The following is a 20,765-nucleotide window of genomic DNA, read 5'->3' on the forward strand; positions in this document are numbered from 1 at the left end:
CTGAGTATTTCAGAAAACACCAATCTCCTGAAATTTTTACACACAACAGTCTCCAGAGTTGAATGGTTCAAAAAACAAGAAAACATCCAGTAAGTGGCAGTTCTGCTGGTGAACATGGCTTGTTGATGAGAGAGAATGATATGAGAAGAGTGGCCAGACTTGTTTGAGCTGATGGGAAGTCTATAGTAGTGCAGCACCCCATGCTCAAGAGAATAGGATGCAGCGACTTGATTTTTGATGGCTTTTGCAACCATACAACGTTCATACATGCATCACCACAGGATACCCAATCATAAGTGCAAGGGAAAGTATCTCAAAAACACCTGACCAACAGACAACAAAATTTCTCTCTTTATTTACACAAGACCGATGGGTTTTTATCCAGCACTTATTTTAATTTGCTTTTTAAAAAATAACATGGGGTTATTTACCAACACATTTTACACTCATCAGGAGTGCCACTTTTAGGCAGTGCCTAAATATATGTAAACTCAAATAACCACTTTTTACAAATCATGGTGAGCAAAAAAGCATTTCAGAACACACGACATGTCCAACATTGTGTCTGATGGACTACAACAGCAGACGACCACATTGGGTTCCACTCATGTCAGTCAAGAACAGGAATCTGAGGCTAAGGTGGGTACAGGCTCACTGAATCTGGACAACTGAGGAATGGAAAAACATTGCACTGGATCAAATTCCTGTTTTTGGCTGACAGGAGTGGAAGCAAACATGGTCTTCTGCTGTGGCAGACCATCTGCCTCAATGCAGTACATTCTGAGATGCTTTTCTGTAAGCAGTGGTTATTTGAGTTGCCATGCAAAGCCACATGACAACAGGGAAACGACGACATGTTAATTTATTTAATCATTTTTATGCAAATAAGTTTAGCTAAATTTGGCACATTTCTCTGACCAAACCTGTGGTGCAGGTGGACCCCAAAACGAAAGAAACATGACGATGTGCAGAAACTAAACAAAACCATGTATGCATTTTGTCTACTACCATTTCTGAAGCAGACAGACCCTGGACCACAGCCGACAACAGGAGCGATAATTTCACACCTGCAAGTGACAGACTATGAACACCACTATCAAACTGTACTGCATATCATGTGAACATTGTATATATTATACAGTATGTATGGGCCTCCTTCTCAGGGCCTGGAAGACCTCAGAATGTGTTGCAAGAGTTTTGCTTGCCCTAGAACTGTGCTCTTAACTTATAGATAGGAATGATATTGTTAGTCCTGGAAAAATGCTAGAAACAGCCTTCCTGCTTACGTCTCAGAACCCAAGTGGACACCAAGGAATAACAATTGATTTTATTGCTTTGTTCCATTGTACTCATGTGTTACGTACATGTCCAAGGTGCTACTCCTGACTTCTCATCCTAATGCTTTCAATTGTTTGTACATGAGAAAACATGGGTGCCTGCAAAAAACTGATGTTTGCATGGCAAATTGTGGAATCAACTTTTATAAGAAAATTTACATCTAGAATTCTTAAGAACTGGAATTGTGAGACAATGGAAACAAAATCTAGTCATAACAGAAGACAACAAAATCATGCTGTATACAGTAAAATTAATGAAAAAAGTAATGTTTTGCTCAGTAATTCTAGAGACTGAAATAAAAAAAAATTAGTTTGCATTTGTTTTAACTATTCTAGGTTTATCAGTAATTTTGGCACGTTTTTGAGAGGAAACAAGATCAACTGTGAACTACTGCTCACTTACGTATACCCCCGCTCTCACTTATCAGAATGCAAGCAATCGAAGGAATAGGACACGTATCCTGAATGTTGACTTCAACAAATAATTAACCCTGAAACAAATAAAAGGGTGGCGGCACGGTGGTGTAGTGGTTAGCGCTGTTGCCTCACAGCAAGAAGGTTCGGGTTCGAGCCCCATGGCCGGCGAGGGCCTTTCTGTGTGGAGTTTGCATGTTCTCCCTGTGTCCGCGTGGGTTTCCTCCGGGTGCTCCGGTTTCCCCCACAGTCCAAAGACATGCAGGTTAGGTTAACTGGTGACTCTAAATTGACCGTAGGTGTGAGTGTGAATGGTTGTCTGTGTCTATGTGTCAGCCCTGTGATGACCTGGCGACTTGTCCAGGGTGTACCCCGCCTTTCGCCCGTAGTCAGCTGGGATAGGCTCCAGCTTGCCTGCGACCCTGTAGAACAGGATAAAGTGGCTAGAGATGATGAGATGAGATAAGTAAATGGCAGTGTTCTCCCCAGGGATTTCAAATAGCATCGTGGTAAACTGTCATTTTGGAATGGCATTTCGCTTCTTGAAATAGCGTCAAAGTCCACCCTACAGGGATGTGATTTGGGGCTGGTGAAATTATCTGAAAATTTTAGCCGGGGGTCTGGGGGCCGCAAGCCCCCAGCTGGTCCAGGGCAGCGGCCTGGTGGGGGGACAAGGGGGGAAGCCCCCCGAAGCTCCTGGGTTCTGGGGTTTTCTGACTTAAAAATTGTACTAAAATGGCAAGCAAACACACAAGAAAAAACTTGTCATGATTAACAAATTCAAGCCAATTTAATGGTCAACATGCAACTCTGACACACACACACACTCGCTCACTCTCACACACACACTCTCTCGCTCGCTCACACACACACACACACACTCTCTCGCTCGCACACACACACACTCTCTCGCTCGCACACACACACACTCTCTCGCTCGCTCACACACACACTCTCTCGCTCGCTCACACACACACACACTCTCTCGCTCTCACACACACACACTCTCTCGCTCTCACACACACACACACACACACACACACACACACACACACTCACTCTCGCTCTCACACACACACACACTCTCGCTCTCACACACACACACACACACTCTCGCTCTCACACACACACACACACACTCGCTCTCACACACACACTCACTCTCGCTCTCACACACACACTCACTCTCGCTCTCACACACACACACACTCTCGCTCTCACACACACACACACTCTCGCTCTCACACACACACACACTCTCGCTCTCACACACACACACACTCTCGCTCTCACACACACACACACTCTCGCTCTCACACACACACACACTCTCGCTCTCACACACACACACACTCTCGCTCTCACACACACACACACTCTCGCTCTCACACACACACACACTCTCGCTCTCACACACACACACACTCTCGCTCTCACACACACACACACTCTCGCTCTCACACACACACACACTCTCGCTCTCACACACACACACTCTCTCGCTCTCACACACACACACTCTCTCGCTCTCACACACACACACTCTCTCGCTCTCACACACACACACACTCTCGCTCTCACACACACACACTCTCTCGCTCGCTCACACACACACACACACACTCTCTCGCTCTCACACACACACACACTCTCGCTCTCACACACACACACACTCTCGCTCTCACACACACACACACTCTCGCTCTCACACACACACACACTCTCGCTCTCACACACACACACACTCTCGCTCTCACACACACACACACTCTCGCTCTCACACACACACACACTCTCGCTCTCACACACACACACACTCTCGCTCTCACACACACACACACTCTCGCTCTCACACACACACACACTCTCGCTCTCACACACACACACACTCTCGCTCTCACACACACACACTCTCTCGCTCTCACACACACACACTCTCTCGCTCTCACACACACACACACTCTCGCTCTCACACACACACACTCTCTCGCTCGCTCACACACACACACACTCTCTCGCTCTCACACACACACACACTCTCGCTCTCACACACACACACACTCTCGCTCTCACACACACACACACTCTCGCTCTCACACACACACACACTCTCGCTCTCACACACACACACACTCTCGCTCTCACACACACACACACTCTCGCTCTCACACACACACACACTCTCGCTCTCACACACACACACACTCTCGCTCTCACACACACACACTCTCTCGCTCGCTCACACACACACACACTCTCTCGCTCTCACACACACACACTCTCTCGCTCTCACACACACACACACACACACACACACACACACACACTCACTCTCGCTCTCACACACACACACACTCTCGCTCTCACACACACACACACACACTCTCGCTCTCACACACACACACACTCTCGCTCTCACACACACACTCACTCTCGCTCTCACACACACACTCACTCTCGCTCTCACACACACACTCACTCTCGCTCTCACACACACACTCACTCTCGCTCTCACACACACACACACTCTCGCTCTCACACACACACACACTCTCGCTCTCACACACACACACACTCTCGCTCTCACACACACACACACTCTCGCTCTCACACACACACACACTCTCGCTCTCACACACACACACACACTCTCGCTCTCACACACACACACACTCTCGCTCTCACACACACACACACTCTCGCTCTCACACACACACACACTCTCGCTCTCACACACACACACACTCTCGCTCTCACACACACACACACTCTCGCTCTCACACACACACACACTCTCGCTCTCACACACACACACACTCTCGCTCTCACACACACACACACTCTCGCTCTCACACACACACACACTCTCGCTCTCACACACACACACACTCTCGCTCTCTCACACACACACACTCTCGCTCTCTCACACACACACACTCTCGCTCTCTCACACACACACACTCTCGCTCTCTCACACACACACACTCTCGCTCTCTCACACACACACACTCTCGCTCTCTCACACACACACACTCTCGCTCTCTCACACACACACACTCTCGCTCTCTCACACACACACACTCTCGCTCTCTCACACACACACACTCTCGCTCTCTCACACACACACACTCTCGCTCTCTCACACACACACACTCTCGCTCTCTCACACACACACACTCTCGCTCTCTCACACACACTCTCGCTCTCTCACACACACTCTCGCTCTCTCACACACACTCTCGCTCTCTCACACACACTCTCGCTCTCTCACACACACTCTCGCTCTCTCACACACACTCTCGCTCTCTCACACACACTCTCGCTCTCTCACACACACTCTCGCTCTCTCACACACACTCTCGCTCTCTCACACACACTCTCGCTCTCTCACACACACTCTCGCTCTCTCACACACACTCTCGCTCTCTCACACACACTCTCGCTCTCTCACACACACTCTCGCTCTCTCACACACACTCTCGCTCTCTCACACACACTCTCGCTCTCTCACACACACTCTCGCTCTCTCACACACACTCTCGCTCTCTCACACACACTCTCGCTCTCTCACACACACTCTCGCTCTCTCACACACACTCTCGCTCTCTCACACACACTCTCGCTCTCTCACACACACTCTCGCTCTCTCACACACACTCTCGCTCTCTCACACACACTCTCGCTCTCTCACACACACTCTCGCTCTCTCACACACACTCTCGCTCTCTCACACACACTCTCGCTCTCTCACACACACTCTCGCTCTCTCACACACACTCTCGCTCTCTCACACACACTCTCGCTCTCTCACACACACTCTCGCTCTCTCACACACACTCTCGCTCTCTCACACACACTCTCGCTCTCTCACACACACTCTCGCTCTCTCACACACACTCTCGCTCTCTCACACACACTCTCGCTCTCTCACACACACTCTCGCTCTCTCACACACACTCTCGCTCTCTCACACACACTCTCGCTCTCTCACACACACTCTCGCTCTCTCACACACACTCTCGCTCTCTCACACACACTCTCGCTCTCTCACACACACTCTCGCTCTCTCACACACACACTCGCTCTCTCACACACACACTCGCTCTCTCACACACACACTCGCTCTCTCACACACACACTCGCTCTCTCACACACACACTCGCTCTCTCACACACACACTCGCTCTCTCACACACACACTCGCTCTCTCACACACACACTCGCTCTCTCACACACACACTCGCTCTCTCACACACACACTCGCTCTCTCACACACACACACTCGCTCTCACACACACACACTCGCTCTCACACACACACACTCGCTCTCACACACACACACTCGCTCTCACACACACACACTCGCTCTCACACACACTCGCTCTCACACACACACTCGCTCTCACACACAACACTCGCTCTCACCACACACACTCGCTCTCACACACACACTCGCTCTCACACACACACTCGCTCTCACACACACACTCGCTCTCACAACACACACACTCGCTCTCACACACACACACTCGCTCTCACACACACACACACACACACACACACACACACACACACACACACACACACACACTCCAAAGAACCAGCGCGAGCAGGGCCCGCTAGCCCCGTGCCTTGTGACGTAATTCGCCCCGAGGGCGAGCCGCGGTTTTTTCTCCAACCATTCCCAGCGGAACTTTTTTTTCACTATTCTGTCGATTTCTTTAACTCGATTTGCATCTTTACGCCCGCTCACAGAGGCTGCCATCTTTCAACTCTTTGTTTGAAGCGAGCTTACGTCCAGCTATCTAACAAGCGCGTTCATTGGTTGTTACAGAGCGATGAGCCAATCACGTACCTCGTTTCATCTCATTGACGTAATTACGTCATTTACCGAATCCGAGGCTGCCATCTTTCAAACAAAGTCGGAACAAATAGGATACGAATGTGGATGAGGGGGAAAAATCGGAAAAAAAAAAATTTCTTCAAGTTTTGAGGTGAAAAAAGCGGAATTCCGCGAATTCGTGGAAAAATCACATCCCTGACCCTACCGTATTGGTCCTAATAGAAGAGCGCCCCCCCATTTACGAAAAAATTCCTGTGTGATTTTGTAATTTCCCCCAGAGATTTTCCCCATAGACTATACTTTATCAATTCTTTGTGAACAATTCCATGGGAAAAAAACCCAAAAACAAACAAACAAAAAAAACCCCCATTTTTTATGCTCACTTTTTCATTCATTAACAAACTCGAACACGTGCATGTATTAAAATATTACACTAGTAGCAATACATCAACTTGTAACAAAACATAAAATGGCACTTCAAATGAAAACAAATGTAAACATAATAAGCGTGTGGTGTACCCCGAAACAAAATATCTATCGACACTTTGGATAACATCCACATATGAAGACTAGCGTAGCACAATACAGAATATCAAATGGCACTCTGGACAATAATGCAAAATATTAAAATGGCACTTTGGATGAACTCAATATCACAAAATAAGAATACAGTATTCTCTACCCGCAACAAAATATCAACTGACATATGCATGCAAGACTAGTTGAAGTATTTCAAACTACAACATTTTTAATATGGAAACATCAATTGTTTACTACTGTACAGGAACTACATGTACCAAGCAACCAAACACTTCAAACACTATCAAACTTATCTATGGGTACATGTAGATAGTCCATTCACAAACTAACGAAGGACTTTCATGTGACATAAGACATAATTAATGACAAGGACTATCAGGACTGAAATAACTGTCATCGCCTTCCGACTCAGATGAGTTTACATCGACATCATCCTCCGACAGAACAATTTCTTCTTGACCTGTCAGAACATTGTCATGATAGTCTAATTTTTTCTCAGCAATGCACCATTCTTGCACCCTGCGACAATGTATTCCAAAGTGATGTGCTGCCTTATTCTTGGAATGCCCTTTCAAAACATATTCCACCACCTGCAATTTGAAGCTAGCACAGTAACTGCCTCGCTTGTTCGACATGGCATAGCCTAGACTCGCTGGACTCGAACCAGAAATAGTCAACAACAGTGTAGATTGTCAGATTGAATCGTTCACCTCAACAATTTTGTCAGTTTAATAACAACATCTCCAGGCACACCAGTGAATGTATATCGCGCGGGAATTTAGAGTCCGACACCTGTATTCCGCCGTTTACCGATGACGGCAACTGTAATCACCCCACCCCGGGCAATGAAATACCGGCACACTTTCAAGTGTTCTTTGGGGACGTGGCCTACACTTTTATCCTGGCGAACAACAGCGACAGCGTTTTTATCAAATGCATTTTCTTCTATTCGACACTGCAATATTTCACCTATTTCTGGTTTCCACACGTGTTGGTAAACATGAAAACCTCGCACACACAAATCCAACTCAAACTTGGCAGCCATGGATCTTCTTCATGCGCGGTCATTGCTTCCTATTGGGTGGTAATAAAATTTGGAAACTGTCAAAACCGCTTCGAGCTGATTATAACGTTTTGGAAACGAAAACATGCACATCAACCGATATTCATTCGGAACCTAGGCGTTTTATAGGACCAATACAATATATGTTTCATAAATACATTCAGTCGGTAAACAGGAAGTTGATTTGCAACAAACCTGAAAATGGTATACATGGTATAGAACCCCAAGCTGAAGCTCGGTACCAAATATCAAGCAGTTGTGATTTGTAGTTGCTGAGAAAAATGTTATGAAAATTTTGTAAATCCATGCTATATGTTTCATAAATACATTCAGTCGGTAAACAGGAAGTCGATGTGCAACAGACCTGAAAACAGTATAGAACCCCAAGCTGAAGTTTGGTACCAAGTGGCTATGATTTGTGGTTGCTGAGAAAAATGGTGTTTCGGACAGACAGAGGTAAACCAGTATTAACCCCCCCCCACCCCCCACCCCCTTGGAGCGGGGGTATAAAAACTTGTAATGACAATTATTTTGTTAACTGAAATGTAAGTAACTTTACTAATTGAAAATTTGTTCAAACAAACAAACAAACAAACAAACAAACAAACCCCACACAATTGTAAGTTGCTAATAATTTTGAAGTTGCCTTCATATTATTACAAACAACCATATTCATATCTACAATAATGTGATTTTACTGTATATTTTATATGTCTCTACTTTTTCTTGAATATATTTCTCTTCTCCCTTCCCTTTAATACTAAACCACCATTTTCCAAGATACTCAGTTCACTAAAAACTCCATGTTGTGTTTATATGTTTGTGTGTATATTACCTGCGTGTGACGACAGTGCTGACCTCTGTATCACTGTGGCTTGAGCTCAGTCTCTCCGTCCTTGCCATTGGCAGATTTGAGGGCAGACCGGTCATCCCTACAGTTCTGTCTACTGAGTTTCCATTGGGCATATGGTAGCAAGGCGGAGCTGCCACATTACCATTGGTGTCTAAAGGCTCTTTTTGCATCCGGGGGTAGAAACCGTTGTGGTGAGAGGTGGAACGGTTCAGATTGTGAGGTGGGGGCTGGGCACATCCTGGGCTGGGGTCAGAGGGTAAAGACAGGCTGGTTTTGGGGCAGCCATCAGGATTGTAAAGCATGGGATAGCCCCTACGCAGCACTACATCCACACTGTGGCCCATAGGCACGGCCTTCAGCATCTCCACCACCTCCTTGTGGGACATACCCAGGACACACGTGTCGTTAATGTAGACCAGGATGTCTGCTGCAGTCATGGACAGACAGAAATGGACAGAGTGAAAAACAAAGTGGGAAAGCAAGAGATCATAAATAGTCCTACTATAATTTTTGAAATTTGGCAAGAGTGCTTTTTCTTTACCAAAATCCAAAACACAACAACTCTCTATGTTCAGGTTTCTTGGGAACTTTTAACCCCAATAAATATAAAGAACTTTGAATTTGATATTCATGAGGACAGAAAAAGGGAATGTCTAAAAAGACAACGTATTTAGAACCTTAATCTCTTTCGTAATTTAATTTTTATCTGTCTGAAAAGGAATGTTTTTCAATTTCATACATTTCCAGACCTGCACAAGAACCCTGTAATGAATATATTTGCAACAAAAAAGAAAGCTACCTAAAACTGAATGGAATCAACAAGATCAACTGAGTTCCTGCTCACTTACGTGCGCTTTCCAAAAACAAAAACAATCCCGCCAGCAAAAATAGGAAAAAAAAAAAAAAAAAGGAGCGATCTCACCTCTTCAGATGTTGGTTTAAGTCCGACAATACATTCCTCAAAAAGGGCATAGAAGAACAAAGTAATCCATCAACGTGTAGCATTCAATTTATTCCGGACCATTAAAGAATTCTGGAGGATATCAGAATGTTGGCGTACCGGCTTCCATCTACCCCCGTTCATTCCTCTTTCCGCGTCTTTCGTTTTACGCTACTGATTAATAATCAAAACTTTATGTGGCTAATGCTACAGAAGAAGGGGTTTATGCGCATGCGTCTACTTCTATTGTTCTGGTGTCTCCGATGGGACCGTCTTACAGCTCACGTAGAGGTGTGGCATGTGTATTGCATCGTTTTCAGCAAGCGCTGCGTTGCCATATGTACCTGAAATTTTACTGATCCGTTGCCCATGTGGACGCGATATTTAAAAAAAAAAAAATCTCGTTGCCGTTGTCGTGTGGATGTAGCCTTAGTTTAGTGTTTGATCTAGCTGCAGGTTTTGATAACGTGAACCTCCACATTCCTCTGATAACGGCCTTTAAACAGACACTCAAATGACTTAAATCTTACCTTTCAGGATTGTACAGGGTGGTGTGGAGGGCTGAGGATGATGACAACTAGTGCATTTCAAGCACCTATGCTTGTGCTGGTCTTTACTATGCTAATGATATTCAGCTGTACCTTTCTTTCCCACCATCTCGGCACACATTTCAGCTGCCATACCGGTACATACACCTTACCCAGGATGAACTCCTCATTTCTGTAAATGTCATGAATTCCCCTTCTCAATGTGGATCAAAACCAATATTTTGGTTTTAAATTAAATGTCATATGGTTTTGTTTTTGTCATGTCTCTCTGCTCCTGTTCTGTGATTGGCATATTTCCTGAATTTCCACCCCGTTTTCTGTTTAAAACTTTGACTAGTTTATTTAAACCCAGTTGTGTCTTTGTCTAGTTGTGAAGTTTTATCATCATGTATTTGTGCCATTACATCCAAGTCTGTTTTCTAGTTCTCCGTTTCCTGTTACTGACCCTTGGGTTTGATTCCACATAGGTTTGTTTTTACCTGTTTTGACTGGCAATGAGTACTGTATTTATCATAATAAACACCATATTTATTTTTATGTCCTGCCTGAAATACATGCTACAGTGAAGCTCCCATCATCAAGCTCTGCTAGGAAGTGTGGGCTACTCAACAGCTGATGACCAGCTTTCTTTCACAAATCACACTGGAGCAGTGTCTCGAGCTATACTAATGGTGACAGCGAACTGGGCTGAAAATGGCCTGTTTAAGTCAACCAAGTAAAAAGAAGACAACTCCACCACTCAAGCACCTGCCACTAATGTCCACGTTCCTTACTGAGACCATCAGTGTGCACATGGGAGCAGACAGTAGCAGTTGTGAGGGATAGAGGATTAAAAGCCCATCCCAATCAGGATTAAAAGCAGATCAGCAGATTTGTACCCAACACCCCCTATCACATCACTGTAATCCTACACAGGCAGTGAGGGAGATAAAATACTAAACAAGGTAGGAAAAGGAGAGAAAGTGTAAATCAGGGTAAAATCAGCCAGAAAGAGGAAAAAAGACAAACAAGAGAGACATTAATGAGACCAGAAGAAGGAAACTGAGGGGAGACAAACAGAGAGCAACTTATTTTGCTGGAATTATTTTATCCATCTGTGTTCTTTTCATCCTTTCTCTGTCTTTTATTATCTTCTCTTATTCTACCATGTATTCTATTCTGTCTTCCCAAAGGAGTCAAGATACAAAGCTGCCTTGGTGCTCATTCCAAAGTAATTTGTCAATCAATTATCGAATAAATATTTTAACTGGTAACCACCAATATCAGGATGATTCCCAAAAGGCTCTGGCTTTATTTAGTTGCTATGCCTCAGCTTTGGTTGTAATTAAGTTATTCAGAAACCGATAGGGATTTATAATAAAAAAAGTTTACTTATACAACCCCGATTCCAAAAAAGTTGGGACAAAGTACAAATTGTAAATAAAAACGGAATGCAATAATTTACAAATCTCAAAAACTGATATTGTATTCACAATAGAACATAGACAACATATCAAATGTCAAAAGTGAGACATTTTGAAATTTCATGCCAAATATTGGCTCATTTGAAATTTTATGACAGCAACACATCTCAAAAACGTTGGGACAGGGGCAATAAGAGGCTGGAAAAGTTAAAGGTACAAAACAGGAACAGCTGGAGGACCAAACTGCAACTCATTAGGTCAATTGGCAATAGGTCATTAACATGACAGGGTATAAAAAGAGCATCTTGGAGTGGCAGCGGCTCTCAGAAGTAAAGATGGGAAGAGGATCACCAATCCCCCTAATTCTGCGCTGACAAATAGTGGAGCACTATCAGAAAGGAGTTCGACAGTGTAAAGTTGCAAAGAGTTTGAACATATCATCATCTACAGTGCATAATATCATCAAAAGAGTCAGAGAATCTGGAAGAATCTCTGTGTGTAAGGGTCAAGGCCAGAAAACCATACTGGGTGCCCGTGATCTTCGGGCCCTTAGACGGCACTGCATCACATACAGGCATGTTTCTGTATTGGAAATCACAAAATGGGCTCAGGAATATTTCCAGAGAACATTATCTGTGAACACAATTCACCGTGCCATCCGCCGTTGCCAGCTAAAACTCTATAGTTCAAAGAAGAAGCCGTATCTAAACATGATCCAGAAGCGCAGACGTCTTCTCTGGGCCAAGGCTCATTTAAAATGGACTGTGGCAAAGTGGAAAACTGTTCTGTGGTCAGACGAATCAAAATTTGAAGTTCTTTATGGAAATCAGGGACGCCATGTCATTCGGACTAAAGAGGAGAAGGACGACCCAAGTTGTTATCAGCGCTCAGTTCAGAAGCCTGCATCTCTGATGGTATGGGGTTGCATTAGTGCGTGTGGCATGGGCAGCTTACACATCTGGAAAGACACCATCAATGGTGAAAGGTATATCCAGGTTCTAGAGCAACATATGCTCCCATCCAGACGACGTCTCTTTCAGGGAAAACCTTGCATTTTCCAGCATGACAATGCCAAACCACATACTGCATCAATTACAGCATCATGGCTGCGTAGAAGAAGGGTCCGGGTACTGAACTGGCCAGCCTGCAGTCCAGATCTTTCACCCATAGAAAACATTTGGCGCATCATAAAACGGAAGATACGACAAAAAAAGACCTAAAACAGTTGAGCAACTAGAATCCTACATTAGACAAGAATGGGTTAACATTCCTATCCCTAAACTTGAGCAACTTGTCTCCTCAGTCCCCAGACGTTTACAGACTGTTGTAAAGAGAAAAGGGGATGTCTCACAGTGGTAAACATGGCCTTGTCCCAACTTTGAGATGTGTTGTTGTCATGAAAAAAAAAACAACCTAATTTTTGTCTTTAAATTATACATTTTCTCAGTTTAAACATTTGATATGTCATCTATGTTCTATTCTGAATAAAATATGGAATTTTGAAACTTCCACATCATTGCATTCCATTTTTATTTACAATTTGTACTTTGTCCCAACTTTTTTGGAATCGGGGTTGTAATACAAAACCTATTATCATCATCGACTTTAATATTTCCCATCCCAGACAGCTTTCTGTTCATAGTATGTACTGCATAAGTGAGTGATTTTTTTATTTTTTATTTTTTTAAACGCCATGTCAGCATGAGAGGCTATATCATGGCAAAAATATTTTTAGCAGATGATATTACAATTACTTTATAAATAAAGAGTAATTAACAATTGCATAAAGTATATAACAAATAAAATAAATGAATCAATAACTAAATGAGCAGCTTTAAAAACACAAGTGACAGAAACTAACTTTTGGTGGTGGCACCTGCTTAAAAACATCATCCAAGGTATTCTGAAAGTAAATTTTTTTTTACTTTCAGAGAACTTTTAAGTTCTCTTGTGGTGTATAGGGCAGCAGAGTAAAATATGCTTGACTGTCAACAATATTTTTGCAAAAATGGCATGCTGGTGGTCCTTCACCTTTTAATAATTAAAAAAATAATAATACAGGGGCGGCACGGTGGTGTAGTGGTTAGCGCTGTCGCCTCACAGCAAGAAGGTCCTGGGTTCGAGCCCCGGGGCCGGCGAGGGCCTTTCTGTGTGGAGTTTGCATGTTCTCCCCGTGTCCGCGTGGGTTTCCTCCGGGTGCTCCGGTTTCCCCCACAGTCCAAAGACATGCAGGTTAGGTTAACTGGTAACTCTAAATTGACCGTAGGTGTGAATGTGAGTGTGAATGGTTGTCTGTGTCTATGTGTCAGCCCTGTGATGACCTGGCGACTTGTCCAGGGTGTACCCCGCCTTTCGCCCGTAGTCAGCTGGGATAGGCTCCAGCTTGCCTGCGACCCTGTAGAACAGGATAAAGCGGCTAGAGATAATGAGATGAGATATGAGAATAATACGGGGCAAACCTTATATGTCCAATCCTGGTATACATCACTTGGTTATGTCCATTTTAGAATAGGGATAAAAGTGTCTTTTTAATAACAGGATTAGTTTTGTGCAATTTGTTCTGCATCCACTGATTACATACAGCATATGTACTACAAAATAAATAAAATAAACAAACCCCAAACACTTTTGTTCAGCTATAACACAGAAACCAGTATAATAATAATAATAATAATAATAATAATAATAATAATAAATCTCAACCATATAATAAGGTACGAGAGTTAGTCCTCCTACTACTAGGTGTATCAAAATCAACACACAGATCACTACCTGCCCTTCACATTCCACTTTATTTCAGAAGCTTCCTCTTGGCTAATTCACTAAAGTGCTATTATTTACAAACCTGGAAGACAGACACAGACTAAACACCTGCTCCCAGGCTAAGCTATTCATTTTTAAAATTCTTTTGGCTTATCAAAAGTTACCAAGAGGAAATACATTGCCTTTGTTCGTTCCACGATTACAGCAATATCTCTGATTGGAGGGGGTCATTTTAGGATTGTGGGTAATTCAGCTGTTCTCAGGAACAAAAATCAATCCCCTTTAAAACAAACAAACGAACCAAAAAAAAACAACAAGAGTGGTCTGAGAGCACAATATCCCCCGCTACAATATATTGCAAACAAAATTGCAATATGCGTATTACTGTCCTATAACAAAGCCTTTTGCCAAGTTTCATGAAATTCCTCCAAAAATGAGAGGAGTTGATTTCAGAAGGTGAGAACCCTGTCCGTGATGGACGGACAGACAGACGGGATGGACGGACTTCACCACGACACAATCCTCCTTCGGGCCTTCCAACCAGCGGGGGATAAATTCTGATTGATTTGTGTCTTCTACAGGAGTCTATCCATTTTTTTAAGTCGTGTTTTGTTTGTGACTATAAATTAACCACCTCATTTAATAGCAAGCAAGTTTTGCAAGGCTTATACATTAGCTGTAAAAGAAAACTTCACTATAGAGTGATGAATTATTTCTGGAACCTCACTGTTCAGTCTGATGTGCTCACAATGTTATCATGAACTTTGACTACCCTCTAGTGTCCATTTCTAATTTTCATCATTCATCACTTCCTGTCCTGGGAAACGGAATTTGGATTTAGAAATTAAATCTATTCATAGACTCCATACGTTTCTGAAAGAACGAGACCTTTGGCTGGTCTGACACAGTGCAAGCTTTAGACGTAGTGCAAGAGTACCTGTGTTAAGGGCAGGTGGGCCTCCGGGTGTGACGCTGTACACCTGCAGGAATTCTCTGGGTCTGCTGCCCCCTACAATGTTAAAGCCAAAACCTCGTGGCCCTTTTGAGAGACGTGTGTGGATGGAATAGCCCTTCAGTTCAGATGGCTGGTCTGTGAATGGAGGCACTAAGGCAGGGAGACAAACACACAAATACAACATATCAGTTTTAAAACAATGTGCTTAATTCAGCTTTTCAAAAGAAATTCTTCGATGCATTTCACAGTATACGAAGAAATTGTTTACCGTTAGTGCCCTCTGCTGGTTAAGAAACTGTACCAGCTTGAAAATATTTTCTTCTGTGTTGTAAAAATACGAATACTAACTAAATTTTCCTAGAAAATGGCAAATATTTTTGCATGCATATTTTTGTAACAAACCTTGGAAAAAAAAAAACATCATTCTGACTATCTTGCACTTGAGTGACAGCTAGAAAATCACTAGGCTCTTGAAAAGGACTTGAGAATGGGATGGGGGTTTGGATAGCAGAGGAAGCACAGGATAAAAACAAGCTCTCAGATCTCATTAAATGTCAGACACAGAAAAGACAAGGCTTTGGAAGAGCACACAGTCATCACAGAACACACAGGATGGGCAGGAGTGAGGTGCCGTGAACACACTTACACTCTGTCTTGCTGACCACCTCTTTACTGTGAGTCCGTGGGTCCAGCCAGCTTGTTGTCTTTGAGTTATGACTTAAAAAAAAAAGTAAAACATATTAAAGGAGATTTTCCTCCATTTATAACCATGCCATCATGTAAGTAATCTTCAAAATGCATTAATGACCACTTCCTTCATAACAATTTACACAAATGGATATTATATATCTGTCAGGGTCAGTGCTATATAAAGATTAATTAGACTAGTTGTTCTTGTGGTTCCCATGACAGTGCTGACCAGATGTTCAAATATTACAGTCCAGAATATGGTACCTATACTGTAATTTACGATGGCGTATGAGGGCCATTGTAGGTTGAAAATATAAAATGGAGTTAAGGCGAGGGTAATATTCTGAGAAAAAAAAAGTGAAAAAAAATCAGATATTCGGAGAAAAATCTCAGAACTCAGATCAAAAAGTCAGAAATTTGAAGAAATCACAAATTTACAAGAAAAAAAAATGGGGGGGGGGGGGGGGGGGAGGAGTGTTTCTGTCAAGGAACCAGACTGCTTCACAGTTAGCAAAATTGGATCAACAGCACACTGCAGAGGCCACAGCTGAGTCGAGAGTTACAGGAAACGTGGTTTTTCCTCCTCGATCACGCGATTAAAAAAATAAATAAATAAAGCGCCAAGAGATTTTCAACTGCATTTCTCAGAATGCATTGCAGCCAGGAAGCAGGTGATTGATTATTGCACTTCCTGGATGCAATGGGAGATTACACTACTGTGCAAAAGTCACCAATCCACAGTCAGACAGATTGTGCACAAATGGAAGAAATTCAAGACCATTGTTACCCTCCCCAGGAGTCACCAACCAACAAAGATCACTCCAAGAGCAAGGTGTGTAATAGTCGGCGAGGTCACAAAGGACCCCAGGGTAACTTCTAAGCAACTGAAGGCCTCTCTCACATTGGCTAATGTTAATGTTCATGAGTCCACCATCAGGAGAACACTGAATAACAAATGGTGTGCACGGCAGGGTTGCAAGGAGAAAGCCACCGCTCTCCAAAAAGAACATTGCTGCTTGTCTGCAGTTTGCTAAAGATCACGTGGACAAGCCAGAAGGCTATTGGAAAAATGTTTTGTGGATGGATGAGACAAAAATAAAACTTTTTGGTTTAAATGAGAAGTGTTATGTTTGGAGAAAGGACAAAACTGCATTCCAGCATAAGAACCTTATCCTATCTGTGAAACATGGTGGTGGTAGTATCATGGTTTGGGCCTGTTTTGCTGCATCTGGGCCAGGATGGCTTGCCATCATTGATGGAATAATGAATTCTGAATTATACCAGCGAATTCTAAAGGAAAACGTCAGGACATCTGTCCATGAACTGAATCTCAAGAGAAGGTGGGTCATGCAGCAAGACAACGACCCTAAGCACACAAGTCCTTCTACCACCCTTATTGAAGCAGCTCCCCCAAATTTTAATTTCATGAGTGCTACCCGACATGGGAAAGGTGGAGGGATCGCAAATACATTCAAAGCCTCTTTTCAATGTAAACAGTCCTCACTTGGTGATTTTACATCCTTTGAACACTTATGTGCACTTGTTACATGCTCTACTAACATGGTTATTAACTATTTACAGGCCTCCGAGACATTCAGCCAAAGTTTTTCTGGAAGAGTTTGGTGAACTGTTGTCAGTCATTTGCTTAGAGTTTGATTGTCTTATTATATCTGGGGATTTTAGCTTGCATGTAGATAATCTTGAAAACACTTATGCCAGAGAACTACTTGCACTTATTGACAACTTCAACCTAGTACAACATGTACAGGGGCCGACCCACTCTCGTGGTCATACCCTTGACCTCGTTATCGCAAAGGGTCTTACTGTTTCTACTACTGTTGTTGACCTGGCCTTATCTGATCATTTCTGTGTTTTCTCTGATGTTTCTATGTCCCCTCACATTCAGAACAGCTCAATGACTATGGGTAGGAGAATCATAAACGACAACACGTGTTCTCTTTGAGCAAGCTCTCTCTCAGATCTCAACTAAAATGTCAGACTCTGTAGACGACTTACTGGAAATTTTTTATTCAAATATGACCCAAATTATGGATGATATTGCTCCATTCAAAATCAAAAGAGTCAATGACAAGCAGAAAGCACCATGGAAGCAATACCCAGCTGTTAAACTGCTAAAGAGAGAATGTCGGAAGACTGAAAGAAAAGGGCTCAAATCTAAACTTCACATCCATTATCAAATCCATAAAGAGATGCTTTGTAAATATAATTATGAAATTGGTAAAGCAAGACAGTCTTTCTTCTCCAACATCAACAGGAATATGAACAATGCCCGTGTGCTATTTTCAACAGTAGAGAAGCTAACTAATCCCCCACCACAATTAGCACCTGAACTTCTCTCAGTTAATAAACGCAATGAGTTTGCATCCTTCTTCAAAGGTAAAATTGATAAAATACGGCAGAATATTGCTCAGAATATATCTCAGTTGCAAATAACTGAAAAGCTGCAATCACCAGTGAGACAGACAGACAATTTCAACACAATGTCAGAATGTTGTTTGATTGATTACGAGACTCTTGAAAAAAACTGTACAAAATCTCAGTTCCTCAACATCTGAATTGGACATTCTGCACACCAACTTTAAGTCTGTTCTTCACCTCATAATTACAGATGTGCTTCAGATCATAAATACATCCTGAGAGACTGGCATTTTTCCTGTGTCCCTGAAAAAAGCCGTTGTAAAGCCCCTACTTAAAAAGAATAATCTGGATGCTTCAGTATTGAACAACTACAGGCCAATATCAAATCTACCATTCATCGGGAAAATCCTTGAAAAAAAATTGTCTTCAATCAATTAACTGCCTTCTTGATATTAAACAGCTGTTTTGATAACTTTCAGTCAGGATTTCGTGCCAATCATAGCACTGAAACAGCGCTGATTAAAGTTATAAATGACATACATCTTAATACTGATGCAGGCAAAACATCGGTCCTGGTGTTACTGGACCTCAGTGCAGCTTTTGATACTGTTGATCACAACATACTGCTATATCGACTTGAACACTGGGTTGGGTTGACTGGTAAAGTTATCAACTGGTTAAAATCATACTTAAAAGACAGAAGCTTCTTTGTTACCATGGGAAATTGTACCTCAACATCAATGTCCTTGACCTGTGGTGTCCCCCAGGGGTCGATCCTTGGACCATTACTATTCCAACCTTTATATGCTCCCACTTGGACAAATTATCAAGAACAACTCAATTTTGTATCACTGCTATGCAGATGACACCCAAATTTACTTTGCTCTATCACCTAATGATTATGCCCTCCTTAAATGTCTCTACCAGTGTATCGACCAAATCAACAACTGGATGTCACAATTTTCTTCAGCTGAACACAGATAAAACAGAAGTAATTCTATTTGGGGGAAAAAAGATGAAAGACTCAGGATTACCACTATTCTTGACACAAAGGGGATTAAAACAAAAGATATGGTTAAAAATCTTGGTGTTTTCATTGACAGCGAGCTAAACTTTGACAGGCATATGAAAGCAATCACTAAATCGGCATTTAATCACCTAAAAAACATTTCCAAACTAAGAGGACTTGTGTCAAAAAATGATCTGGAAAAACTTATACATGCCTTCATCTCTAGTAGGGTTGATTACTGCAATGGCCTTTTCACAGGCCTGCCAAAAAAGACCATCAAACGACTTCAGCTGGTTCAAAATGCAGCGGCTAGGGTTCTCACACGAACAAAAAGAACAGAGCACATTACTCCAATTCTAAGGTCCCTTCACTGGCTTCCAGTAAGCTACAGAATTGACTTTAAAGCATTGTTGCTGGCGTACAAATCTCTAAATGGTACAGGGCCCAATTACCTCTCTGATATGTTGCAGCGGCCTAACCCAATCAGATCTACCAGATCGCAGCAGCAAAATTTACTGGTAAAACCTGTTGTTAAAACAAAGTGTGGTGAAGCAGCTTTTAGCTACTATGCAGTACAACTATGGAACCAACTCCCAGAGGACATTAAAAATGCTCCTGCTGTTGGCAGCTTCAAATCTAGACTAAAGACCAAGCTGTTCTCAGATGCTTTCTGCTAATTGATAAATATCATCGTTACATGTTTTAAACTTTACTTAACTTTTACAGTCTTTGCGTTTTAAATTTTTACTTAACTTTTATTCCATTTTATTCTGCTGTTTTTTTTACTGAACTTTTACTTCATTTTATTACTTTATTTCTACTATTGCTTAATTCTCATTTTTATTTTTCTCTCTTCTTCCCCATTTATTTTATGTAATTTTATTTTTTATTGTTTACTGTTTTGCCTTTACCTCTGTAAAGCACATTGAACTGCCACTGTGTATGAAATGCGCTACATACATAAACTTGCCCTGCCTTACCAAAGAATGGTTAAAGAAGAATGAAGTTAATGTTTTGGAATGGCCAAGT

The 20,765-nt window shown here is 42.7% G+C and overlaps 1 protein-coding gene across 1 annotated transcript in view; it reads right to left on the minus strand.

Moving 5' to 3' along the window:
- Positions 1 to 20,765, minus strand: part of magixa (MAGI family member, X-linked a) — a 128,453-nt gene that overhangs the window by 58,895 nt on the left and 48,793 nt on the right. The window contains exons 6-8 of the mRNA XM_060931943.1: positions 16,305 to 16,375; positions 15,641 to 15,808; positions 9,032 to 9,476 (exon numbers count right to left, since the gene is read on the minus strand). Coding sequence (XP_060787926.1) covers positions 9,032 to 9,476; positions 15,641 to 15,808; positions 16,305 to 16,375 — 684 coding nt within the window. The remainder of the gene's footprint in view (positions 1 to 9,031; positions 9,477 to 15,640; positions 15,809 to 16,304; positions 16,376 to 20,765) is intronic.

Source organism: Neoarius graeffei, chromosome 10 (assembly GCF_027579695.1).
Source record: "Neoarius graeffei isolate fNeoGra1 chromosome 10, fNeoGra1.pri, whole genome shotgun sequence".
Taxonomy (NCBI): Eukaryota; Metazoa; Chordata; class Actinopteri; order Siluriformes; family Ariidae; genus Neoarius; species Neoarius graeffei.